The sequence below is a fragment of the Liolophura sinensis genome, chromosome 11 (assembly GCF_032854445.1).
Source record: "Liolophura sinensis isolate JHLJ2023 chromosome 11, CUHK_Ljap_v2, whole genome shotgun sequence".
Classification (NCBI taxonomy): domain Eukaryota; kingdom Metazoa; phylum Mollusca; class Polyplacophora; order Chitonida; family Chitonidae; genus Liolophura; species Liolophura sinensis.
In genome coordinates, this window is record NC_088305.1 from 1,463,734 (window position 1) to 1,491,567 (window position 27,834).

Here is a 27,834-nt window from a genome sequence, read left to right on the forward strand (position 1 = left end):
GATTAATGTCAATCTGGTATAAAGCACTACATAACAGATATATGATTAATGTCAATCTGGTATAAAGCACTACATAATAGATATATGATTAATTTCTGTCTGGTATAATGCACTACATAATAGGCATATGATTAATGTCAATCTGGTATAAAGCGCTACATAATAGGTATATGATTAATGTCTGCCTGGTATAAAGCACTACATAATAGGTATATGATTAATGTCAATCTGGTATAAAGCGTTACATAATAGGCATATGATTAATGTCAATCTGGTATAAAGCACTACATAACAGATATATGAATAATGTCAATCTGGTATAATGCACTACATAATAGATATATGATTAATGTCTGCCTGGTATAAAGCACTACATAATAGGTATATGATTAATGTCAATCTGGTATAAAGCACTACATAACAGATATATGATTAATGTCAATCTGGTATAATGCACTACATAATAGATATATGATTAATGTCAATCTGGTATAAAGCACTACATAATAGATATATGATTAATTTCTGTCTGGTATAATGCACTACATAATAGGTGTGTGATTAATGTCAATCTGGTATAAAGCACTACATAATGGATATATGATTAGTGTCAATCTGGTATAAAGCACTACATAATAGGTATATGATTAATGTCAATCTGGTATAAAGCACTACATAATAGGTATATGATTAATGTCAATCTGGTATAAAGCATTACATAATAGGCATATGATTAATGTCAATCTGGTATGAAGCACTACATAACAGATATATGAATAATGTCAATCTGGTATAATGCACTACATAATAGATATATGATTAATGTCTGCCTGGTATAAAGCACTACATAATAGGTATATGATTAATGTCAATCTGGTATAAAGCACTACATAACAGATATATGATTAATGTCAATCTGGTATAATGCACTGCATAATAGATATATGATTAATGTCAATCTGGTATAAAGCACTACATAATAGATATATGATTAATTTCTGTCTGGTATAATGCACTACATAATAGGTATATAATTAATGTCAATCTGGTATAAAGCGCTACATAATAGGTATATGATTAATGTCTGCCTGGTATAAAGCACTACATAATAGGTATATGATTAATGTCAATCTGGTATAAAGCGTTACATAATAGGCATATGATTAATGTCAATCTGGTATAAAGCACTACATAACAGATATATGAATAATGTCAATCTGGTATAATGCACTACATAATAGATATATGATTAATGTCTGCCTGGTATAAAGCACTACATAATAGGTATATGATTAATGTCAATCTGGTATAAAGCACTACATAACAGATATATGATTAATGTCAATCTGGTATAATGCACTACATAATAGATATATGATTAATTTCTGTCTGGTATAATGCACTACATAATAGGTGTGTGATTAATGTCAATCTGGTATAAAGCACTACATAATGGATATATGATTAATGTCTGCCTGGTATAAAGCACTACATAATGGATATATGATTAATGTCTGCCTGGTATAAAGCACTACATAATGGATATATTATTAGTGTCAGTCTGGTATAAAGCACTACATAATAGGTATATGATTAATGTCAATCTGGTATAAAGCACTACATAATAGGTATATGATTAATGTCAATCTGGTATAAAGCACTACATAATAGATATATGATTAATGTCAGTCTGGTATAAAGCACTACATAATAGGTAAATGATTAATGTCAATCTGGTATAAAGCAATACATAACAGGTATATGATTAATGTCAATCTGGTATAAAGCACTACATAATAGATATATGATTAATGTCAATCTGGTATAAAGCACTACATAATAGATATATGATTAATTTCTGTCTGGTATAAAGCACTACATAATAGGTATATGATTAATGTCTGCCTGGTATAAAGCACTACATAATAGATATATGATTAATGTCTGCCTGGTATAAAGCACTACATAATGGATATATTATTAGTGTCAATCTGGTATAAAGCACTACATAATAGGTATATGATTAATGTCAATCTGGTATAAAGCACTACATAACAGATATATGATTAATGTCAATCTGGTATAAAGCACTACATAATAGATATATGATTAATTTCTGTCTGGTATAATGCACTACATAATAGGCATATGATTAATGTCAATCTGGTATAAAGCGCTACATAATAGGTATATGATTAATGTCTGCCTGGTATAAAGCACTACATAATAGGTATATGATTAATGTCAATCTGGTATAAAGCGTTACATAATAGGCATATGATTAATGTCAATCTGGTATAAAGCACTACATAACAGATATATGAATAATGTCAATCTGGTATAATGCACTACATAATAGATATATGATTAATGTCTGCCTGGTATAAAGCACTACATAATAGGTATATGATTAATGTCAATCTGGTATAAAGCACTACATAACAGATATATGAATAATGTCAATCTGGTATAAAGCACTACATAACAGATATATGATTAATGTCTGCCTGGTATAAAGCACTATATAATGGATATATTATTAGTGTCAATCTGGTATAAAGCACTACATAATAGGTATATGATTAATGTCTGTCTGGTATAAAGCGCTACATAATAGATATATGATTAATGTCTGCCTGGTATAAAGCACTACATAATGGATATATTATTAGTGTCAATCTGGTATAAAGCACTACATAATAGGTATATGATTAATGTCAATCTGGTATAAAGCACTACATAATAGGTATATGATTAATGTCAATCTGGTATAAAGCACTACATAATAGATATATGATTAATGTCAGTCTGGTATAAAGCACTACATAATAGGTAAATGATTAATGTCAAGCTGGTATAAAGCAATACATAACAGGTATATGATTAATGTCAATCTGGTATAAAGCACTACATAATAGATATATGATTAATGTCTGCCTGGTATAAAGCACTACATAATAGGTATATGATTAATGTCAATCTGGTATAAAGCACTACATAATAGATATATGATTAATGTCTGCCTGGTATAAAGCACTACATAATAGGCATATGATTAATGTCAATCTGGTATAAAGCACTACATAATAGGTATATGATTAATGTCAGTCTGGTATAAAGCACTACATAATAGATATATGATTAATGTCAATCTGGTATAAAGCACTACATAATAGATATGTGTTTAATGTCAGTCTGGTATGATGCACTATATAATAGATATATGATTAATGTCAATCTGGTATAAAGCACTACACAACACATATATTTTATTGTTATTTCACACCATACATTAGTATTCTGAAATTTGTGACTGAGGTGAGTTTTATGGGTAGGGGAAGTGGTAAGGCCCAGGGGTGACATTTGGCAAGTTACTGACACAGTTTCCAGCATGTCATGCATGGGATACTCAGACCTACATTCCATCCAGGTGGAAGACTACATGTGTTTATGTATTTATTTAATTGGTGTTTTACACCGTACTCGAGAATTTATCACTTATACAATGGTGGCCAACATTATGGTTGGAGGAAACCCACGACCATCCGCAGGTTCCTGTCAGACCTTCCCATGTACTGCCTGAGAGGAAGCTAGCATGAGCTGGACTTGAACTCACAGCGACGGCATTGGTAAGACTGCACGTAGTGAGACTGTGGTAATGACCTACATGTGTGAGCGCTGTTGCCCAATTGTTGTCACAGATTGCCGTGAAAAGGAAGTGGGGGAATGTAGTAATTCCCTGTCCAATGCCAGATTTGAACTCACACCTCATGTGCACTTCACCACTGAGCCACATTCTTTTTTTTTCAGTTTTTTTGTTTTTTGTATGATTGAATGATTGATTATCAGAACCCTAGGTAGAAATCAAAAGGGGCTGAGTGCACATTCCTCAAAAAAGGGGCAGAGCTTCAATTTCTACTGCCTTGTACCACATATTAAAGTGACACTGTGCAGCACCCTTCTAAACAAGGTTAGCTGGGAAGGGGGGGGGGGGCATGATTATGATGGATGTTAATATACTCTTCCTTGATAGAAGGATATAGATGTAGAAAAGCTGGCTCTGCATTACAAACTCCTCTGATTCAATAGACCTAGATGTGCACTAACCTCAGCCTACATCATCTAATCTGGTATATGTATTGTCTTCTTCTTGTTTTTTCTTTTTCCCAGACAAAGTTCAGTTTCCGTAAGCTGTGGGCATTCACAGGTCCTGGGTTTCTGATGAGCATTGCTTACCTGGATCCAGGTAACATTGAGTCTGATCTGCAATCCGGAGCTGTGGCCAATTTCAAGGTGAGACTTTGTCTCATTTGGCATACACACAACATTGTTTTATACCACAGGTGCTGTTTTTATACATACACTGTATATATCTACTTGTAAATTCACATGTGCTTTTGCAATAAATTCCTGTGACGATCATAGAAAAACTCAGTGAGGGATGTTTTGCGTGGTCAAACAAATTCGATGGGGAATTTTTCCTGATCAGTGAGTGAGTGAGTGAGTACTTGGGGTTTAACGTTGTACTTAACAATGTTTCAGTCATATGAAGATGAAGGAGCCAGTAGTGTGCATGTAATGTGCCTTTTTGTTGCACGATGGATTTGCACAGCTCTTTTATCTAGTGCTGCTTCAAAGGCAAGTAAGCCGCCCGGCCCGAGTCATTACATTGATACGGGTCAACCAGTCGTTGCACTATCCCCTCTATGCTGAACGCCAAGTGAGGAAGTTACAACTTCTCCTTTAAAAGTGTTAAGTGTGACTCGACCCGGGATTGACCCTGGATCTATCACTCCCGAAGCAGACGCTCTACCAGCTGTGCTATTGGGGCCGTTTTTTTTCCTGATGAAGACACCCAAGCTAGCATCCTCCTTACAGCACGTGCGTTGCTCTCTACTTCTCACTTGATACTGTACACAAATCTTGAACAACACTTTATACGCATGCATTCTCTGTGTCCGGGGTATGTACAACATGATTCTGATCATAACTTAAGACCATTTGATTGATGAATGCTGACTAAATAGTTCCGCGGGAGGACACAAGTGATGAGGCTAAGCCTTGACAAACCAACATTCGTCTTACTGACTCCAAAGGTCAAGCCTGTCTAGTGGTGGCTGTGATGTAAAGCGAATTAAAGGTAGAGAGCGTGGCATGTGCTATAACAAGCACATGGTGTAGGATCTTCGCACGACAATGTCAAACTGGCAGAGTAGCACTGGATCCAGTCTTTGAAGTGGCAAAGAATTTCTTCATAACAGAGAAAAACCAACAACCATGGAACGCAATCGGATTCAATCATTGATTGGCAAAGAATTTTCCCACCCCTGTTTATGTGAAAATGGGACCATTGATCAATGATCATTTCTCATATACTAAATCAGTTGACTCAAGGAAAACCGGAGAAAATGTGATGAGAATCGGTGAGGAGAGTTTCACATTAAGACAAATACTTGAAGTCAGACTATTGAAATTTAATGAAGACAAAATGAGCGTACTTTCCCGTGTTCAAGATGGGAATTTGCGTCCCCGACGGACCTGCCAGCTTGGTAAAATTACACCTTCATGTAAACCATGCAATACTGAGATCTTAACCGTAAGATAGCGCAGACTTCCCTATCTAGTCACCTGGTCTAGCTCAGACTGGTTTCTTCCTGCCCCACCATATAGTGTCTGATTTGCTGTCATAGAGTATAAGTGAAATGTTTGATATACATGTAAGATGGCCAGGAAAAAAGATAAAATAAGCACAGTATATAACTCGTCGATGTATAAAGGTGCAGGTTAGTTTTTTTTTTACCTACTTTAATACTACCGTACTTTACTTGAAATTGACCTGAACTTTCACCATTGACTAAGTCATTTTTGACCAAGACATTTTTCATCCTGAGATTTGTGTTGATCTTAGAAAGCTGATTTTATGTTTGTTTGCAAGGTGGGATGATATCCTGTCAGAAAAATGTAAGTTTCAGCACCAAAGATAATATTTTATGACATTCATGTATCTCTGAAACTGTAATTCTTGGCCTGAAACTGTAGGATATGTTTTCAACAATTCAACAATTGAAGAGACGAAACGTTAATAATTATGACTCTCTGGTTTTTGTATTTCTAGCTGCTGTGGGTACTACTGGCAGCCACAATCTTGGGTCTACTCATGCAGCGATTGGCTGCAAGACTTGGTGTTGTCACGGGGATGCATTTGGCCGAAGTCTGCAACAAACGCTACCCGAAGTGGCCCCGAATATTCTTGTTCATAATGGTGGAAATTGCAATTATTGGTGAGTTTCCCTTTATGCTGCGCATAGTTTAGCCTGTGCATGACATGGCTAGGTGAACACTTTTTGGACACTTTGATTTATTGAAAAGTGGACAACAGCTGCATTGTCCAAGTTATGGCTAATGTAGAAATTAGCCAGAACAAAAATGAACTACATTGTTCCCTTCTTATTCTGATAGGGCAAGGTTGCACCAAACAAAGAATCTTTTAAGAATGGCCTGAGCCTGGTCTACACTGACAAAATCTGACAGCTGTGATCTTAGTCAAATGTTCAATTTTTAGAGCATAAAGCCATCATTCATTATACAAACATAATATAAGCTACCCAAATTCTTCAACATTTTCGCATATGAACAAGCAACTTTCAGTGCAGCTTTCAGTACAGTTAATGCACATTTTATTTTGATTTTGGATACAAAACTACATTGGTTGGATTGGCCAATTCCAGACCTTCACTAAAAAGTTGTAACAGAATAATGCCTTCAGAATATGCTTGAATAAACTCCTGGCAAACATGCGGAAAGGCTGAAGAAATCAGACAATAAATGGCTGCATGCTTCCTGCCTACAAGTCCTTACAGCCATTTAACTTCACAAGACTGTCACTAGAAATGACTTTAATAATGAAATATTGTTGATGTTGTTGTTGTTGTTTACACACAGGATCTGACATGCAAGAAGTGATAGGAACGGCTATTGCATTTTATCTTTTATCCAATGGAAAGTAAGTTGATTGTCAAACTGACAAAAAAGTTTGTGTGTTGAGTGCTGTACTCCATGATGATTTGAACATCACATGTCTATTGTAGATCACAGATGCGTGTTTATACATTCATCTGATATGGAATGGTTACAAATTATAAAAGTTACAAAAGTTTATTAATGATTTATTTGCTCTAAACATGTCGAGCTCATGCTGGTTTTCTCTCCTGAGGCTGTCATACGTAGGAATGTCTGGCGGCTACCTGCAGATGGTTGTGGGTTTCCACCGGTCTCTGCCTGGTTTAATTCATGTCATTAATTATTTTGATAAATTGAAATGGAGAACCCTGAATATATCAATTTATGACTGAATGCTACATAGTTTTCATAGCCTAAGATTACAATTATAGGGGTTAATTACAGGACTGAAGCTTTTCGTAGCCTAAGATTACATGTACATGTAGGGGTTAATTGCAGAACAGAAGCTTTTTGTAGCCTAAGATTACATGTACATGTAGGGGTTAATTGCAGAACAGAAGCTTTTTGTAGCCTAAGATTACATGTAGGGGTTAATTACAGAACAGAAGCTTTTTGTAGCCTAAGATTACATGTAGGGGTTAATTACAGAACAGAAACTAGCCTAAGATTACATGTAGGGCTTAATTACAGAACAGAAACTAGCCTAAGATTGCATGTAGTGGTTAATTAGATATCAGAAGCTTTTTGTAGCCTAAGATTACATGTAGGGGTTAATTACAGAACAGAAGCTTTTTGTAGCCTAAGATTACATGTAGGGGTTAATTACAGAACAGAAGCTTTTTGTAGCCTAAGATTACATGTAGGGGTTAATTACAGAACAGAAACTAGCCTAAGATTACATGTAGGGCTTAATTACAGAACAGAAACTAACCTAAGATTGCATGTAGTGGTTAATTAGATATCAGAAGCTTTTTGTAGCCTAAGATTACATGTAGGGCTTAATTACAGACAACACAATCATAAATTGCACTGAAAATTGATCTTTTATATGCGAAATGGTTGAGGAACTAGGGTATTGTAATATTTATTTGTTTATTATTTTATTTATTTTTTTGTTTGTGTCGCAGAAGCTTTTTGTAGCCTAAGATTACATGTACATGTAGGGGTTAATTATGGAACAGAAGCTTTTTGTTTTAACAGAATAAACAGGAGAGTATTGTTTTAGCAAGGGTTTGTTTACGCATATATTGATTTTAGAAAATTGGTTCTATGCAGTGTGGCACTTAATTTGCATAATCACATATTCATCATCAGTAACAGCATATATATGTATATATATATATATGTCTTTAAAAGACAGATGTTTAATTTTATCATATGTCATTTATATGCGAAATGGTTGAGGAACGAGGTATTGGTATATGTTTTTTTGTTTATTTATTATTATTATTTTTTTATTTTTTTTTTTTTTGTCTTGCAGAATCCCACTGTACGGCGGTGTCATAATCACAATAGCAGATACGTTTACATTTTTATTGCTGGACAAATACGGTCTGCGGAAACTCGAAGCTTTCTTTGCCGTGCTCATCACTATAATGGCCGTCACATTCGGATATGAGGTCTGTCAGCAACCTGCATATGGTCGTGGGTTTTTCCAGGGCTCTGTCCAGTTTCCTCCCATCACAACGCTGGCCGGCGTCGTATAAGTGAAATATTCTTGCCTACCATAAACTGTTTTTATGTGTGTTTCTTTCCTCTTCTAAGAAAAATCGAAAAGAATTATTGAACGCCACATAATACAAGTAAAGTTTTGTGCTCTTTCATCTGAACTTATGTAATTTTTAGGTTTTCTCAACGTATAAATTGCTCAGTGCACTGCTATGTATATGGGAAGGAATGGAAGCTCAGGAATGGAAGCTCAGCTGGGCAAGCTGCTTGCTAAGACGGACAGCATAATGAGGTCATTTTACATAGCTTTGAGCTTGATTATACAGTGTAGAATATAGAGTCCATGAAGGCTGAAATATTTGAAGTTTTGGGCCTCGTAGAGCCTTGAAAAAGACTGGAAATTTGAAATCTGTGGAATTATGCGAACCAGGTTATATTGTAATGCTAAATTCTCTGCTGCTTTCACCTTTCAGTATATCGTGGTTGCTCCCAGCCAGACCGAGGTAATGAAGGGGCTGTTTTTCCCGTACTGTGAAGACTGCGGAGCCCCCCAGCTCCTCCAGGCCGTCGCCATCATCGGTGCCGTCATCATGCCTCATAACATTTACCTGCATTCAGCTCTGGTTAAGGTACGCTCAGGTGGAGTGTTTGCCCTGTGGGATTTTGTTTTCTATACACCTAAGAATGCAGGCTCTTTGTTACCACAGTCGTCATAGCATAGACTGTTAAAGCCCCATTCACATGATGCAACATGTTGTACGCCCTCGCTTACATTAAGTAGTGGAACCAAAATGGCAGAAGTGTTGTTTTATACTGATTCTTATTCACATGGTGCAGCGTGTCGCATTTCACAAGTTGTATGAAATACTAATTGCTCTGTAATTACTAGTTCACCTGTACAAATTACAGGTGTAGCTTGTGTCTTACCCTGAGTGTCTGCATCCAGTTATAGAAAAAGCAATGTTAAACAAAATGTTAGGGGTGGTAGCTTAAAAAGTAGTGCCAAGTTCAGGGTTTGCACACATGTAGAGCAGAATAACACAGGGAGGATATTCAGTCGTTGATTCCGTGTGTATGTACTGAATACCATAAAGTATTGAATCCCTGACTTAGTCTGTTGTGTATAAGTATCAATGTTGAACAAAATGTTAGGGGTGGTAGCTTAAAAAATAGTGCCAAGTTCAGGGTTTGCACACATGTAGAGCAGAATAACACAGGGAGGATATTCAGTCGTTGATTCCGTGTGTATGTACTGAATACCATAAAGTATTGAATCCCTGACTAAGTCTGTTGTGTATAAGTATCAATGTTGAACAAAATGTTAGGGGTGGTAGCTTAAAAAATAGTGCCAAGTTCAGGGTTTGCACACATGTAGAGCAGAATAACACAGGGAGGATATTCAGTCGTTGATTCCGTGTGTATGTACTGAATACCATAAAGTATTGAATCCCTGACTTAGTCTGTTGTGTATAAGTATCAGTGTTAAACAAATTGTGAGGGGTGGTACTGTAATTGCCTTTTTATTTGCGTGGCATTAACATTCTCGGATTTTGCGACAAACACTTTTCCACGAATATAAAACCCATGTAATTTATTAATGTAGCATGCGTTACAGTTAAAAATTTGTTAACAACCGCTAAAGTTCTAATACTTTTTCAAAAACATTAATTAGAATTATAAAATTAGAATGTATTCCGGCTTTCACAAATCCAGCTGAATTGATCGTCAGTTAATCTGGCTGTCTTTTAAGGAGGCTTAACTCCGTCTGAGTATCGCCACAATGCGACATTGTTGTGGTTGTTCATTTATTGCCGCAGTTTGAGACATACAAATCAATAAGTTGCACTGGGCGTGTGAACGTGATACGATATACGTACGATGAGAGAAGCTGTTTTTTTATTGACTGTGCTTGCCTTACAATCAGATCACCTTTCCGACGCACACGATACATCGCTCAAGGGTTTCCCCTCTTCAAACTTTCTTTTGATAATGATGATTTCTGAGAAATTTACTCAAATCTGTCACAGTTCAAACGAAGTTTCACTCACACTGCTGATGCATGAGAATTAAACAGTGGGATTTATGTATATAACATTTAATTCTTCCTCGTCTCCCGGAGTGAGTGACACAAATATTTGCTTATAAACAGGTAAGGGGTTTGTCTTGTAAAGATTAACAGTCATCAAAAGATTAAAAGCTGAGGAAGATTAACTTCCTTTGTATGGTCAAGTAACTGTATTGTGTAGAATTTTTGTCACATTTTACAGGTACAAACAAGTTTAAATCATAACATTGTTACTTGAATGCTTGAGTTGTTTCATAACTTGATGTTTTTGTATTGAAGTTTGATTTTCGTTTATCAGTTGTCCAAAAATTCGGTTAACATCCACGTAAGTTGATTCCCGCAAATGTGTCTTTTTACCAAATTCGCGAAAGTTTATGCCCATGAATGAAAAGGCATTTACAGTATCTCAGAAAGTACAGCATGCATTGACCTGAAGCTGTACGTGCAGATAAGGCACATTGAAATGAGGGGGATGTTCCATCACTGATGCTCGGGGTGCATATTAATTACCATAAATTATCAAATTCACGACTTAGGACTTCATCTGAACTTTTGCATTCATGTGTCTCCTCTAGGTTAGTGTAGTTATCCTGCAAATTTACGGGTGGAGTATTTCAATATAGATGTCTAATGCTTATTCATCTTCTGGCCGTTTCAGTCGCGTAAGATCGATCGCTCAAAACGAGGGCAGGTTCGAGAAGCAAACATGTATTTTTTCATTGAGGCTGCCATTGCTCTGTTCGTCTCATTCGTCATCAACGTCTTTGTAGTATCTGTGTTTGCTGAGGGCTTTTATGGAAGAAATTCAACTGAAATAGTGAGTATATTATTTATTTTCACCTTAGTACCGGCTATACTAAAACTGAAAACAAATGGCATGCATAAGTTCAAAGACATTCCTAGCACAGGTGTATTCTGGTGTGAATTCCATTCGCCAATCTGACCACCACTGGTGGCAGATTCAGTGGCTGCCAGTGGCAGATTCACTGGACTGACATGCCAGTCTTAAGTCGTATGAGTCAAGACGCTGCTGACTGAGTCAGACTGAGTCTTATCCCATGGCCAATCGAACGACATTTGAGTGGCCACTACCTCCTCCTGAAACCAGTGTAACGAACCCCAGCTGTGCATATTCAGAAGGTATTATCAATATTACTCCTCAAAACTCGGGATATATACATGTACTTTAGTTGTGTTTTTTAAACATATATAACCAACCCATCCTTTCCCCATCTTGATCAGATGTGTTGATCAGCCCATGTGCGAATGTTGGCACCATCGTAATCGCATCTCGTGCCAGTCATGATGGGCCCATGCGCAGATGTTGGCACCTTCCTAATCACATCTCATGCCAGTCTTGATGGGCCCATGCTTGGATGTTACCACCATCCTAATCACATCTCATGCTAGTCTTGATGGGCCCATGCTTGGATGTTACCACCATTCTGATCACATCTCATGCCAGTCTTGATGGGCCCATGCGCATATGTTGGGAACATGCTAATGGCATCTAATGCCAGTCTGGATAGGCCCTTGCACAGATGTTGGCACCATCCTAATCACATCTCATGCCAGTCTTGATGGGCTCATGCGTGGATGTTGGCACTATCCTAATCACATCTCATGCCAGTCTTGATGGGCCCATGCGTGGATATTGGCACCATCCTAATTGCATCTAATACCAGTCTGGATAGGCCCTTGCACAGATGTTGGCACCATCCTAATCGCATCTTATGCCAGTCTTGATGGGCTCATGCGTGGATGTTGGCACCATCCTAATCACATCTCATGCTAGTCTTGATGGGCCCATGCTTGGATGTTACCACCATCCTAATCACATCTCATACCAGTCTTGATGGGCCCATGCGCAGATATTGGCACCATCCTAATTGCATCTAATACCAGTCTGGATAGGCCCTTGCACAGATGTTGGCACCATCCTAATCGCATCTTATGCCAGTCTTGATGGGCCCTTGTGTGGATGTTGGCATCATCCTAATGGCATCTCATGCCAGTGTTGATGGGCCCATGCACGGATGTTGGGACCATCTTAATCACATCTCATGCCAGTCTTGATGGGCCCATGTGCGGATATTGGCACCATCCTAATCACATCTCATGCCAGTCTTGATTGGCCCATGCGCAGATGTTTGCACCATCTTAATCACATCTCATGCCAGTCTTGATGGGCCCATGCACGGATGTTGGCACCATCTTAATCACATCTCATGCCAGTGTTGATGGGCCCATGCATGGATATTGGCACCATCCTAATTGCATCTAATACCAGTCTTGATAGGCCCTTGCACAGATGTTGGCACCATCTTAATCACATCTCATGCCAGTCTTGAAGAGCCCATGCACGGATATTGGCACCATCCTAATCACATCTCATACCAGTCTTGATGGGCCCATGCACGGATATTGGCACCATTCTAATAGCATCTAATACCAGTCTTGATGGGCCCATGCAGGGATGTTGGCACCATCTTAATCACATCTCATGCCAGTCTTGATGGGCCCATGCACGGATGTTGGCACCATCCTAATGGCATCTCATGCCAATGTTGATGGGCTGATAGAGGTGTGGTTTCATTTAGACCATTTTACGGAATTACTGAATGGTCTACTATTATCATGTTTTAAATGGTGTTTTACACCATACTCAAGAATATTTGACTTATACGGCAGGAGGAAGCGAGTGGTGTACCAGGCTAATTGATGGTGAGATTCTATGCCCACCATGCACATATCTTGGCCGTATCCCGGTCGTTGAGGTTCAGCGTTATTAACGCATGGCATGAGAATTGTTTATCTCTCAAGGATTGTTACCGTGTTGTAACCGCCAGCAAATTCTGCACACACCTCGGTGCTGAGCCACATGAAATGGTGGTCACATGACTCGCACGAGTGTATGGTCACGTTTTCCCAAAAGAGCATGCTGTGTGCACCCTGAATGGATCACCACAGTTGCAATGGTCAGATGTGTCCCTTTAGACCTGGCCATTACGATATTCACCATTATTAATTGCTTGTATACCCATTTTCAATATACCGTAATTCATTTCTCTGTTGTAAACTTTCTTTTTTTTTTTTGACTGTGTTCGGAATATAAACCAGGTGGATTTTAAAGTCAGGAAGTTTGTCAGGTGCTGGGAGAAGGGCAGGGATCTAATTAAGGTGGCCTGGTTTGTCGGGTGCTGGGAGTAGGTCAGGGATCTACTCTGAGTGGCCTGGTTTGTCATGTGCTGGGAGTAGGTCAGGGATCTACTCTGAGTGGCCTGGTTTGTCAGGTGCTGGGAGTAGGTCAGGGATCTACTCCAGGTTTTTTCAGCCAACCATGAACTTGTCCTCCGATACAATGATGAGATCTTCATGAGTGTGGTGGTATAAACCTGAATCAAATGAGTTTCTCTTTTTGTTGTTTTCAGTATGACCAGTGTTTGGAAGCAGACAATCCACATGCTGATGTTTTTAACGTGAGTAACTTTGGTATTGCCTTCCTGCGCACAACGAGCAATGCCAGTTTGAAGCCCTGTTAGTTTTTGGTTTCTTCAAAGATTAATCCTAAGCCTAACCCATTACAAATACAAACAAATACATGTAGTAGGTGGTGACTTTGTATTAAAATCAGAAAGCTTGTTGGGTAAAGCGCAGTGTATATATACCCACTGTACTATGTGAAACAAACAAATAATTACACATACATGAAAATATGGTTAAATATGGAAAAAAATCTTTCAAATTTGGCAACATTGCAATCATATCCATGTACATCCCCGGTATATTATTAGACTCACTGTATCTGCATTTACAGTGTAGGCAAAAATATGAATGAAAATATGAAATTAATTTGTTTTGGAAAAATTTGAATAGAATTCTCTTTGTTTTCAGACCACTGAAACAGCTGTAGATCTCTTTAGAGGGGTGAGTTGGACAGTTTATTTTTTTAATTTGTTTTTGGACAAAGCCTCTCTACAAGTCTGCTACAAGTCACTTTTATGTATCTATAGCAGCTTTATTATGATATATCTACATGTATCTTACAGAGATCTACAATATCTACATGTATCTTACACAGGTCTACAATATCTACATGTATCTTACACAGGTCTACAATATCTACATGTATCTTACACAGGTCTACAATATCTACATGTATCTTACACAGGTCTACAGTATTTACATGTATCTTACACAGGTCTACAATATTTACATGTATCTTACACAGGTCTACAGTATCTACATGTATCTTACACAGGTCTACAATATCTACATGTATTTTACACAGGTCTACAATATGTACATGTATCTTACACAGGTCTACAACATTTACATGTATCTTACACAGGTCTACAACATCTACATGTATCTTACAGAGGTCTACAATATCTACATGTATCTTACACAGGTCTACAATATCTACATGTATCTTACACAGGTCTACAGTATCTACATGTATCTTACACAGGTCAACAATATCTACATGTAGCTTGCACAGGTCTACAATATCTACATGTATCTTACACAGGTCTACAACATCTACATGTATCTTACACAGGTCTACAACATCTACATGTATCTTACACAGGTCTACAATATCTACATGTATCTTACACAGGTCTACAACATCTGCATGTATCTTACACAGGTCTACCATATCTACATGTATCTTACACAGGTCTACAATATCTACATGTATCTTGTACAGGTCTACAGTATCTACATGTAGCTTGCACAGGTCTACAATATCTACATGTATTTTACACAGGTCTACAATATCTACATGTATCTTACAGAGGTCTACAACATCTGCATGTATCTTACACAGGTCTACCATATCTACATGTATCTTACACAGGTCTACAACATCTACATCTATCTTACACAGGTCAACAATATCTACATGTATCTTACACAGGTCTACAACATCTACATGTATCTTACAGAAGTCTACAATATCTACATGTATCTTACAGAGGCCTACAATTAATTTTTTTCATCCATTCAAATAACCTTACCTTGAAGAGAACTTTCCTTGTTAGCTTAGAGCAGTGTATGGATTGTTACCAAAGTCTGCCAATGGGGTGTAATCAGAATCATGGTGATGATGGTGGCCTTAAGTCAGGCAGTTTGTCAGGTGAGAAGGTTTCCCCAGGTCTTACAGGTCCAGTTTCCACCTGGCTTTGTACTGTTTCCTACTGTGTACTTGTACGTAAACCCGAGTCCCCTCACACAAGTTTAGAATCGTTGAGTGCATATACCTTGTAAAACATCAGGGAAATACATGTAACTACGAATTTAAGGGGAGAAAGAGCAGTAACTACCAGCTGGGAATGGGGTGTGGCAGAGTGGTAAAGGTAGTTTGCCTTTCAGTCGCTGGAACTCAGGAGGTGCAGGTTCAACCATGGCCCTAGACATGCTGTTATACATTCCACCACTGTTATACATTCCACCTTTCCACCACTGTTATACATTCCACCTTTCCACCACTGTTATACATTCCACCCCTGTTATACATTCCTGTTATACATTCAACCCCTGTTATACATTCCACCCGTTATACATTCCACCCCTGTTATACATTCCACCTTTCCACCGCTGTTATACATTGCACCCCTGTTATACATTGCACCCCTGTTATACAATCCACCTTTCCACCCCTATTGTACATTCCTCCCGTTATACATTCCTCCCGTTATACATTCCACCCGTTATACATTCCACCTTTCCACCGCTGTTATACATACCACCCCTGTTAAACATTCCACCTTTCCACCGCTGTTGTACATTCCACCCCTGTTATACATTCCACCTTTCCACCCCTGTTATACATTCCACCCCTGTTATACATTCCACCACTGTTATACATTCCATCCCTGTTATACATTCCACCACTGTGATACATTCCACCACTGTTATACATTCCACCCCTATTATACAGTCCACCCGTTATACATTCCACCACTGTTATACATTCCACCCGTTATACATTCCACCACTGTTATACATTCCACCCCTGTTATACATTCCACCCATGTTATACATTCCACCACTGTTATACATTCCACCCATGTTATACATTCCACCCGTTATACATTCCACCACTGTTATACATTCCACCCCTGTTATACATTCCACCTTTCCACCGCTGTTATACATTCCACCCCTGTTATACATTCCACCACTGTTATACATTCCACCTCAGTTATACATTCCACCCCTGTAATACATTCCACCCGTGTTATACATTCCACCCCTGTTATACATTCCACCCCTGTTATACATTCCACCACTGCTATACATTCCACCCCTGTTATACATTCCACCGCTGTTATACATTCCACCACTGTTATACATTCCACCCCTGTTATACATTCCACCCGTTATACATTCCACCACTGTTATACATTCCACCCGTTATACATTCCACCGCTGTTATACATTCCACCCCTCTTATACATTCCACCCCTGTTATACATTCCACCTTTCCACCACTGTTATACATTCCACCACTGTTATACATTCCACCCCTGTTATACATTCCACTGCTGTTATACATTCCACCCCTGTTATACATTCCACCACTGTTATACATTCCACCCCTCTCACTGTCTATTAGAATATAAGTGTATCCGACGACAACGACCGTGTGGCCATTTGCACAACCTAACGTATGTTCACCAATATCTACTTCACGTGGGAAATTTTGACAGTAACATGCCAAAGGTCGCTGGTGCCAAAGGTCGCTGGTGCCAAAGGATGCTGGTGCCAAAGGTCGCTGGTGCCTCATGTAGGCCCTCCAGCTTCCTCCACCATTTAAGCTGACAGTTTTTATAAATGAAGACTCTTGAGTATGGCATTTAGCATCTCAGGAAACAATAAAGAAATGGAGTGACCACAGCCTTCATGTATTTGTATACACCAGTTTTCAATACAACATAAAACTGACTAACTTTCTAGCTCTGCCCACTTTCCTTTCCCTGTACAGGGCGTATTCCTGGGCTGTCAGTTCGGTATTGCAGCTATGTATGTGTGGGCTGTGGGCATTTTAGCCGCAGGTCAAAGTTCAACCATGACAGGGACCTACACTGGGCAGTTTGCAATGGAGGTGAGTTTGCATTAGAGTGGAATCCATGAAAAGCAAAACAATACGACTGAAACCTCACCCATGAGTAGAGTGCATTTTTCCTGACTTAACACTTCTACTTGAGGTTGATTGGTTGATTAGGTAAGGAAAATCTTCCTGAAAAAATGTTCAGTATCAAAAGGATTATTGTAGGACATTCATTTGCCCCTATGTACACAATTTTTTTGCCGAAATTTGGGGTCATTTACATATATACTATAAGATTTTAAAGATTTTAATTTTTTTTAATCTGCTTAACGTCTTATGCAGAAATGAAACAAAAAATTTAATAAGCTAAATTAAAGCTAATTAAAACTTTGTGACTTCTGACATTTTGGAAATGTTGTACGTTTTGGAAACGTTGGATATATGACCATTTCAGGGTTTCTTGGACTTGAAATGGAAAAAGTGGCAGGTGGTTCTGGTGACCCGGTCTGTTGCCATTTTACCTACGGTGTTTGTGGCAGTGTACCGCGGCATCACCGACCTTACAGGGATGAACGACCTACTGAATGTACTCATGAGTCTACAGCTGCCATTTGCACTCATTCCCATCCTCACTTTTACCAGTTCTCCCTCCGTCATGAAAGAGTTCTCTAATGGGAGGTAAGTCCATCATAGCAACCATCCAGGGCCCACTTTCACAAAACTCCAGAATTCAGATTCTCCAATTTTTTTAGCAGATCACTTCATCGACAGATAAAAGCACTGCACATATAAAGGCATCATGATTTACACTGAGTACAAGTGATGATAAAAATGAATGTACAATGTTATTGTACAAGGTTGTTGTTACAGATATTGTAAAGTTAATATAAGACCATTAGAGTTACATAAAGTTGTACATACTGTAATTCTTCAGCCTTTTTGCATGTTTGCAAAGTGTTTGTTCAAGCATTTTCTGTGTACACTGATAAATATATATTTTTTGCGAAACCCTGAAATTTGGGCATAAATTGTATAAAAGTTCTGTTTCACATATGAAAAGGGTGAGGAGTTAGGGTATGTAATAAATACTACTCTCATTAAAAATAGTGATAAGTAATAGTGTTATTAAATGAATATTAACTTATTTACATGGAGCTTGTTAAGCAGTCATTTTTTCTTAGGTACAATTACTACCATGGCATATTAAAGATTATAGGTGTGTGAAGTAAGTAGAGCGGTTTTGCTATACATATGATGAGACCTATGAAAACATATGATGTCAAACCAGCTGGGTAAGGGGCACTGTGTATTTACGCCTGTATTGATTTAATTACACAAGAATGTGTCACAGATTATGTACAACGAGGGTAAATATTGTTTTTACTTGACAGGGTGATGAAAGCCGTGGCGAGTATACTGGCCTTGGTTGTCATAGGGATTAATCTGTACTTCGCTGCCATCTACATACCAGAGTTACCTCCCCATTGGTGGATGTACCTCATCATTGGCATCATCATTTTTGTATATTTGGCATTTTTGAGCTATCTGGTAAGTATTAGTCAGTTCACAACTTCTCAGTCTGTGTCACTTCTCCGCCTGTGTCACTTCTCAGCCTGTGTCACTTCACAGCCTGTGTCACTTCTCAGCCTGTGTCACTTCACAGCCTTTGTCACTTCTCAGTCTGTGTCACTTCACAGCCTGTGTCACTTCTCAGCCTGTGTCACTTCACAGCCTTTGTCACTTCTCCGCATGTGTCACTTCTCAGCATGTGTCACTTCTCGGCCTGTGTCAGTTCTCAGCCTGTGTCACTTCTCAGCCTGTGTCACTTCACAGCCTGTGTCACTTCTCAGCCTTTGTCACTTCTCAGCTTGTGTCCCTTCTCTGCCTGTGTCACTTCTCAGCCTGTGTCACTTCACAGCCTGTGTCACTTCTCAGCCTGTTTCACTTCTCCGCCTGTGTCACTTCTCAGTCTGTGTCACTTCACAGCCTGTGTCACTTCTCAGTCTGTGTCGCTTCACAGCCTGTGTCACTTCACAGCCTGTGTCACTTCTCAGCCTGTGTCACTTCTCAGTCTGTGTCACTTCACAGCCTTTGTCACTTCTCAGTCTGTGTCACTTCACAGCCTTTGTCACTTCTCAGCCTGTGTCACTTCACAGCCTTTGTCACTTCTCCGCCTGTGTCACTTCTCAGCCTGTGTCACTTCACAGCCTTTGTCACTTCTCCGCATGTGTCACTTCTCAGCATGTGTCACTTCTCCGTCTGTGTCACTTCTCAGCCTGTGTCACTTCTCTGCCTGTGTCACTTCTCCGCCTGTGTCACTTCTCAGCTTGTGTCACTTCTCTGCCTGTGTCACTTCTCAGCCTGTGTCACTTCACAGCCTGTGTCACTTCTCAGCCTGTGTCACTTCACAGTCTGTGTCACTTCACAGCCTTTGTCACTTCTCAGCCTTTGTCACTTCTCAGCCTGTGTCACTTCTCAGCCTGTGTCACTTCACAGCCTTTGTCACTTCTCAGTCTGTGTCACTTCACAGCCTTTGTCACTTCTCCGCCTGTGTCACTTCTCCGCCTGTGTCACTTCTCAGCCTGTGTCACTTCTCAACCTGTGTCACTTCACAGCCTTTGTCACTTCTCAGTCTGTGTCACTTCACAGCCTTTGTCACTTCACAGCCTTTGTCACTTCTCAGCCTGTGTCACTTCTCTGCCTGTGTCACTTAACAGCCTTTGTCACTTCTCAGCATGTGTCACTTCTCAGCCTTTGTCGCTTCTCAGCCTGTGTCACTTCACAGCCTTTGTCACTTCTCAGTCTGTGTCACTTCACAGCCTGTGTCACTTCACAGCCTTTGTCACTTCTCAGCTTGTGTCACTTCTCAGGATTGTTGAACAATGAGTTTTGGTTGGGCAAAGTGTGAATATTTTCTATATAACTGCATTGTGGTGACATTATGGATTGTGGTGGCATTATGGGTTGTAGTGAAATTAAGACATTATGGATTCTGGTAACATTATGGGTTGTAGTGAAATTATGACATTATGGATTGTGGTAACATTATGGATTGTAGTGACATTATGGATTGTAGTGACATTATGGATTGTAGTGACATTATGGATTGTGGTGACATTATAACATTATGGATTGTGGTGACATTATGACATTATGGATTGTGGTGACATTATGGATTGTAGGGACGTTATGGATTGTGGTGACATTATGATATTATGGATTGTGGTGACATTATGGATTGTGGTGACATTGTGGATTGTGGTGACATCATGGATTGTGGTGACATTATGACATTATGGATTGTGGTGACATTGTGGATTGTGGTGACATTATGGATTGTGGTGACTTTATGACATTATGGATTATGGTGACATTATGACATTATGGATTGTGGTGACATTATGGATTGTGGTAACATTATGGATTATGGTGACATTGTGGATTGTGGTAACATTATGGATTGTGGTGACATTATGGATTGTGGTGACATTGTGGATTGTGGTGACATTATGGATTGTGGTGACATTATGGATTGTGGTGACATTATGGATTGTGGTGACATTGTGGATTGTGGTGACATTATGACGTTATGGATTGTGGTGACATTATGGATTGTGGTGACATTATGACGTTTGTGGTAACATTATGGATTGTGGTGACATTATGGATTGTGGTGACATTATGGATTATGGATTGTGGTGACATTATGGATTATGGATTGTGGTGACATTATGGATTGTGGTGACATTGTGGATTGTGGTGACATTATGACGTTATGGATTGTGGTGACATTATGGATTGTGGTGTCGTGGATTGTGGTGACATTATGACGTTATGGATTGTGGTGACATTATGGATTGTGGTGACATTATGGATTGTGGTGACATTATGACGTTTGTGGTAACATTATGGATTGTGGTGACATTATGGATTGTGGTGACATTGTGGATTGTGGTGGCATTATGACATTATGGATTGTGGTGACATTATGGATTGTGGTGACATTGTGGATTGTGGTGACATTATGACGTTATGGATTGTGGTGACATTATGGATTGTGGTGACATTATGGATTATGGATTGTGGTGACATTATGGATTATGGATTGTGGTGACATTGTGGATTGTGGTGACATTGTGGATTGTGGTGACATTGTGGATTGTGGTGACATTATGATGTTATGGATTGTGGTGACATTATGGATTGTGGTGACATTATGACGTTTGTGGTGACATTATGGATTGTGGTGACATTATGGATTGTGGTGACATTATGACATTATGGTGACATTATGGATTGTGGTGACATTATGGATTGTGGTGACATTGTGGATTGTGGTGACATGGATTATGGTGACATTAACGTATTCGACGATTATGCAAGGTCTTGAGCCCAGTTTAAATTCTTGTCATTTGATTGGGCTAGCACCTTGAAACTGGTGCGGTCAGTCTCACGCCTCGGGTCCACATAAATTACAGTGAGAATCCATTATTTTACGTGCTTTTCTTTGTCTTTTTTTCCAGTGTGTTTTACATTTACTTTTCTTTTGAGCAAACAAAATATATCAAATGGAAATTAACAGGGTTATGTATAAATTGGTATGGTCCAAGACCCTAGTCACTGACAAACAAGTCACAGGTTCATACCCAGCCTTGGGCAGAGAATTTCTGAACATCCTACCTTGTTCATGGATCCATGCATGGTGACAGTACTTGGTAGACGATTCTTGTGGTATCACCACACATGGCGCTCAGAGCTGAGAGGTTAGAGCAAGGAAACAGGACTCGTTGGCTCAGTATTTGTAAAATGTGATTGGGTGGGGTGTCATGTCTGGTGTCTTTGGCACGATACTTCAGTGGAGGCAGCATTTTGGTGACATGGACATGGACATGCCACAGACGCAGTATATGCCCAATTTACGCACACCTAAGGACTCCTTGTCATCAAAAGAATGAACACTCAAGTACAACGCAAAACTCCGCGCACACATTCTGGGGGTGCCTTTAATTGTACATGCAGTCTCTCATTTGTTAAACACCACTTTGTCAGCTTATGTCAAGCACCTCGGTTTCTGTCGCCCATATAAAACTGACATTCCTCATATTGATGAAAACGGTGTTAGTGTGGCATTCCACAGCATTTAAAGAAATAAATGACATATAAATGTCAAGATTGACAAATGGCCCCTGACATGTTGTTTTTGCTTTCTTTCTAGGCATGGTTTGCCCTGGTTGCTATGGGCTTCCCCTTTGTGGGAAAATGTGCTGTAAGTAATACACAATGTTTTTTCCATTGTTTTTTTTTTTTTTTCCAATTTTTGTTAATTTGTTGATTTAATTCTAGTGTCTTGAAATTTATCCTAATACAAAATGTGAGCATGGTAAATGTACATGTACTTTTGGGGGAGGGGGACATGACAACAATAACAGAAATACATACTCTTCTCTTCTCGGTTCAGATCTTGTCATTGTTTTAAAGTGGAACACTTTTCATACATTATATGATTGTAACTACGTGTATTTATTCAGGAAAAAATCACTTTTCACAGTGTAATCTGTTTAGAGTTTTAACACAAAAATGGCCCGGAAAAAGCAAGAATGATGTAATTTTTTCTTGACAATTTGCATTCTTATGAACATTACCACGCTAATTTTGTATGTGATTATCTGTGGTGAGCTGTAAAATGATGACACTGTACAATCCTGAGACACAGTTCTGTTGGTGTAGAGTCTAAACTATCATTAACACAAACCAGAGGAGATAGGGTTCATCTTTCCATGCTCACATTTCACAGATTTTAAATGGAAAGAAGGAACCCCCCCCCCCCAAATAATAATAATTAAATAAATGAAAATTAACTGAAGTGTACAACCAAAGAATTCAAGCTTGTTAATTTGTTTAAGTCACAGAAGATAAGTCTCTCAAAATAAATGCTGTAATTAATGTTAAAGTGTAGTTTATTTAAAACACAATTTTAAAGTGATCTCATCATGTGATCTCCTCAAGTGATCTCATCATGTGATCTTCTCAAGTGATTTTATCATGTGATCTCATCATGCTTTTCTGTTTTGGTGTAATTTCACTTTCTTTAAAAAGAAGATAAATACCTTTGTCTTCCCTGTACTTGTGCGTGTAAGCTAACAGACAGTTTTAACAATGTTTGGTTTACACGTATATAGCATGTGTTTTGTGATATTCTAATTTGTTTGGATCAAACATGCCAAACACCATTAACTTGATTTTACTTCTAATATTCGTACTGTTTGTTTGTTGTTTTCCTTTTAACCTTATGATATTTACATTCAATTTTTCACATGATGTAATTTTGGTTTTGATATGACAGTGATATCATAACGACTTATCTGATGTTTGATGTCATCATGGGTTATAATGTGAGGGCAGTGTTTGGAGATCACAGATGAGAACCGAACGGTTTTACAGTTCTATAATCTTTACCGTCTTAATTTACATATTTAGATAAATGTTTGAAGCAATTTTCAGTGTGGTAGATTGCTGCTATGAAGCTTGGAATATGGCCTGTCCATCCAGTGAAGGTCATGAAGGTGCTTCAGGTCACAGTGTACGCTGCACTGGTCAGAAAAAAGAAACGAATCCAATTTTTGTTTTGTACAGAATTAAAATGTTTTCACAAAATTAGAGGGCATGTAGGTGTAGGACCACCGATAATATCTGGTGTGTAAGTAGGCATGGTAGGGCAGAAAATGTCTTCCTGTTAAACTAACGTACATATAATGGGTTAACAACACCCAGGTTAAGGACTTTCTACATATACTGTAGATGTGGCATATACTTTGTTTTTTAACTTAATATGTCATCTTTTTAGTAAAATGGAAAAGTGGAATATTGCTGTCATTAAGTCATTACTGCCCCACCCATTAATTATCTCCCAGATAACACCCCAAATCTTTAACTGACCCACCATTTCATTCATGGCTAATTTATTTGTTTAGCCTCATTCTGAGACCTCCGTTGAGCTTAGAAAGGTGATTTGATGAAAGTTTAGCTGGAAAGTTTGCAATATGATATCCTACTGAAAAATGGAAAAAGTTGCAGCTTCAGAAGTATAATGCATTTATTCGCTTGTAAAAATGCGCCTTTTAAAAGACGAAATCTTAGGTCATTTAAAGTAATTGACATCCATAACTTGTGATCCCACACAAATATTTCGAAAACTTTTCCCAATTGCTAGTAATTAAATGTGATCAGTAATAGTTGCCTAACATTTTGGACAGGTCACATGATACAATTGTAGACTTCTTTACCTTTAGTGATAAAAAAGTTTGAACTCTCAACTCCCCTATTGTGGGGAGCACCACAGACAATCCTGTGGCAGGCTCGTGGCAGACTACTGGCTTGCCCATTGAGAATTTCTGCATGGCCTGCATGTATATACTGTGTTAAGTTAATTTAACATTTTAATGCTGATGTATAATTTGATGTGTGCATGTTGGGTTTTAGGAAAAATATGATTTAGCAGGTGATGTAGACGTAAGTATATGTATTAAAATCCTTTATCGATCACAAGTTGCTTGTCTGCACAATCTGCTGTTGATGCTAGAATTCATAGAGTGTCAAAAGATAAGCTTCTGTGATACATGTTAGATTTAATAGTGCTTCATGCCATGTACTACCCTAGTTCTTCTCAAATTTGGGACAGATATTAGTAGTGTTGAAAGTAGAATATTACATTTCTTTTTGGAAAAGTAAAGATATGTGTATTTCCACATAGGGTAAAACTGAATGGTTTACCCCGAGCACTCCAATTTCCACATACCCAAGAACTGACAGCCATTATACGAGTGAAAAAGTTTAGGAATTTGTGTAAAAGCTAAAAGCTGGCCTATCAGATATTGAACCTGACCATCAATGTGACCCCCAAGGCTTGTAGTTTCTTTCAGTCTGTCTGCTTACCTCCAGTACCTATCCACTTTCTGCCAGACTGCTTTTCCTATGGCTCTGTCTGGTTTCTTCCAGGCTTTTGTTGGTTTCTTCCTGTCTCAATCTTTTCTCCTCCAGACTGTTTGGTTTCTTCCAGCCTCTTTCTGGTTTCTTCCAATCTCATTCTGATTTCTTTCAGTGTTCGTCTGTTTTCCCCCTGGCTGTCTAGTTTCTTCCAGCCTCTTTCTGGGTTCTTCCAGTGTCTATCAGTTTTCCCCCAGGCTGTCTGTTTTTTTCCAGCCTCTTTCTGGTCTCTTCAAATCTCTCTGATTTCCTTCAACCTCTTTCCTTTAGGCTCTGGTTTCTTCCTGTCTCTTTCTGGTTTCTTCCAATCTCTCTGGTTCCTTCAAATCTCTCTCTGATTTCCTCCAGCCTCTTTCCTTCATGCTCTGGTTCCCTTCAGGCTCTGTGGTTTCTCCCAGGCTGTGTTAGGTTTCCTACACTCATAAACCTGACTGCTATAGCTTTTTTGAAAATGGCAAATCAAGTAAGTAAATAGAAAATAATTAAATTGGATGATACAGTAATTGTAAACCATTTTAAGCAGTCACACTTCTCTGCTTTGGTGTTTAAAATTTTGTTCAGGTCATTATTAACCAAACAAATAGGCCTGGAGAATGGACCTAATTGTGCAGACATATTGAAGCCATACATGCAAGCCTTAAAATGTCTACTGGAGGATGTTAACTGTATATTCAAAAGGCTGTTTTCCCTTTAATGGACTCTTTGTTAATTTAAACTGAAATTTTTTGTAGTGTTTCCTGTCCTGCCAGGCCCTTTATTCTTCATTCTTTAGTGTTGGTACTGGTAATGAATTTGTTATTAGTACTTTCAGCCACATTCAAAAGCACAGTTTCGCTTTCAGCAGCACCGATCACCGCTTCAGGCATCTACTTAAAACATCTCTCTTCAGTTTACCCAGATCACATTTGTCGCTGGATGCACAGTCTCTTTTTTTTATGTTTCCTTGTCTTCCAGTTTTTAAACGAAATGGGCCTCATGAGCGAGTTCCAAGATGATCATCCCACCACGGCTTACCAACCGCTTCTCTCCGATGAAAACACCTGAAGTTACCTCCCTTGCTCAACCTTCCCTGACCTCTGAACCTATAACCCCAAACCTCCAGGTTGGCGATCGCCTATGACTGTCGTTTGTTCACGTCCTACAGCTGCAGCCTTGATATGGCTCAGATGACATCTCACCTGCATTCTGACTGGTCGATTTTTTCAGGATCACAAAACCGGCTATTCGTTGGACAGTTCGATCAGTGCATCAGATGGGAGTTCGATCAATGCACAGAATGGAAAATCATACTCATCCACAGAGACAATTTTACGAGAGAAGTAGAGATTGGGGTGGTTGTATGTTGTTTTATTATTATATTTATTTTATAAAGAGGTTAATGTCAAACACATTATTAATCTGCTAGTCATCATGGTTAATCATGCTTGAAAGCATTTGGACTGAATGCTTGCTTGCTGTCATGATACGTGAAAGTTCTTTGTTTTATGTGGAATTAACCTTCCTGGAGCAGATTTACATGCATCTACGTATTAATTAACATACCTTTATTTACACAATTCTTTACTAATAAGGCATTTAATTTTCACAATGTATATTTACTTGTCCTTGTTTCCATCTACAAGAATCAAGGATGTTTGTAGTAATTGACATGCATTTGTACGCATGTGGCACACCTGGACATGCATGTGACACACCTGGACATGCATGTGAAACACCTGAATGTGCATGTGACACACCTGGACATACATGTGACACACCTGGACGTGCATGTGGCACACCTGGCATGTGGCACACCTGGACATGCATGTGACACACCTGGACATGCATGTGGCACACCTGGACATACATGTGACACACCTGGACATGCATGTGGTGCACCTGGACATGCATGTGATGCACCTGGACGTGCATGTGGCGCACCTGGACATGCATGTGGTACACCTGGACGTGCATGTGATGCACCTGGACGTGCATGTGGCACACCTGGATGTGCATGTGACGCACCTGGATGTGCATGTGCCATACGTTGACATGCTTGTGACGCACCTGGTCATGCATGTGATGCACCTGGTCATGCATGTGACACACCTGGTCATGCATG

General features: G+C 38.9%; 1 protein-coding gene across 4 annotated transcripts in view; it reads left to right on the forward strand.

Moving 5' to 3' along the window:
- Window positions 1-27,586, forward strand: part of LOC135477490 (natural resistance-associated macrophage protein 2-like) — a 58,619-nt gene extending 31,033 nt beyond the window's left edge. For 2 of the 4 annotated variants that reach the window (XM_064757609.1, XM_064757607.1), the window contains exons 3-16: window positions 4,171-4,293; window positions 6,116-6,281; window positions 6,943-7,003; window positions 8,441-8,579; window positions 9,102-9,257; window positions 11,352-11,510; window positions 14,125-14,172; window positions 14,588-14,620; window positions 17,685-17,804; window positions 18,205-18,428; window positions 19,142-19,298; window positions 22,966-23,016; window positions 25,230-25,259; window positions 26,688-27,586. In XM_064757609.1, coding sequence (XP_064613679.1) covers window positions 4,171-4,293; window positions 6,116-6,281; window positions 6,943-7,003; window positions 8,441-8,579; window positions 9,102-9,257; window positions 11,352-11,510; window positions 14,125-14,172; window positions 14,588-14,620; window positions 17,685-17,804; window positions 18,205-18,428; window positions 19,142-19,298; window positions 22,966-23,016; window positions 25,230-25,259; window positions 26,688-26,777 — 1,557 coding nt within the window. In that variant the 3' untranslated portion in view covers window positions 26,778-27,586. The remainder of the gene's footprint in view (window positions 1-4,170; window positions 4,294-6,115; window positions 6,282-6,942; window positions 7,004-8,440; window positions 8,580-9,101; window positions 9,258-11,351; window positions 11,511-14,124; window positions 14,173-14,587; window positions 14,621-17,684; window positions 17,805-18,204; window positions 18,429-19,141; window positions 19,299-22,965; window positions 23,017-25,229; window positions 25,260-26,687) is intronic. The other 2 variants (XM_064757610.1, XM_064757608.1) reach the window with 2 other exon arrangements.
- The last annotated feature ends 248 nt before the right edge of the window (window positions 27,587-27,834 follow it).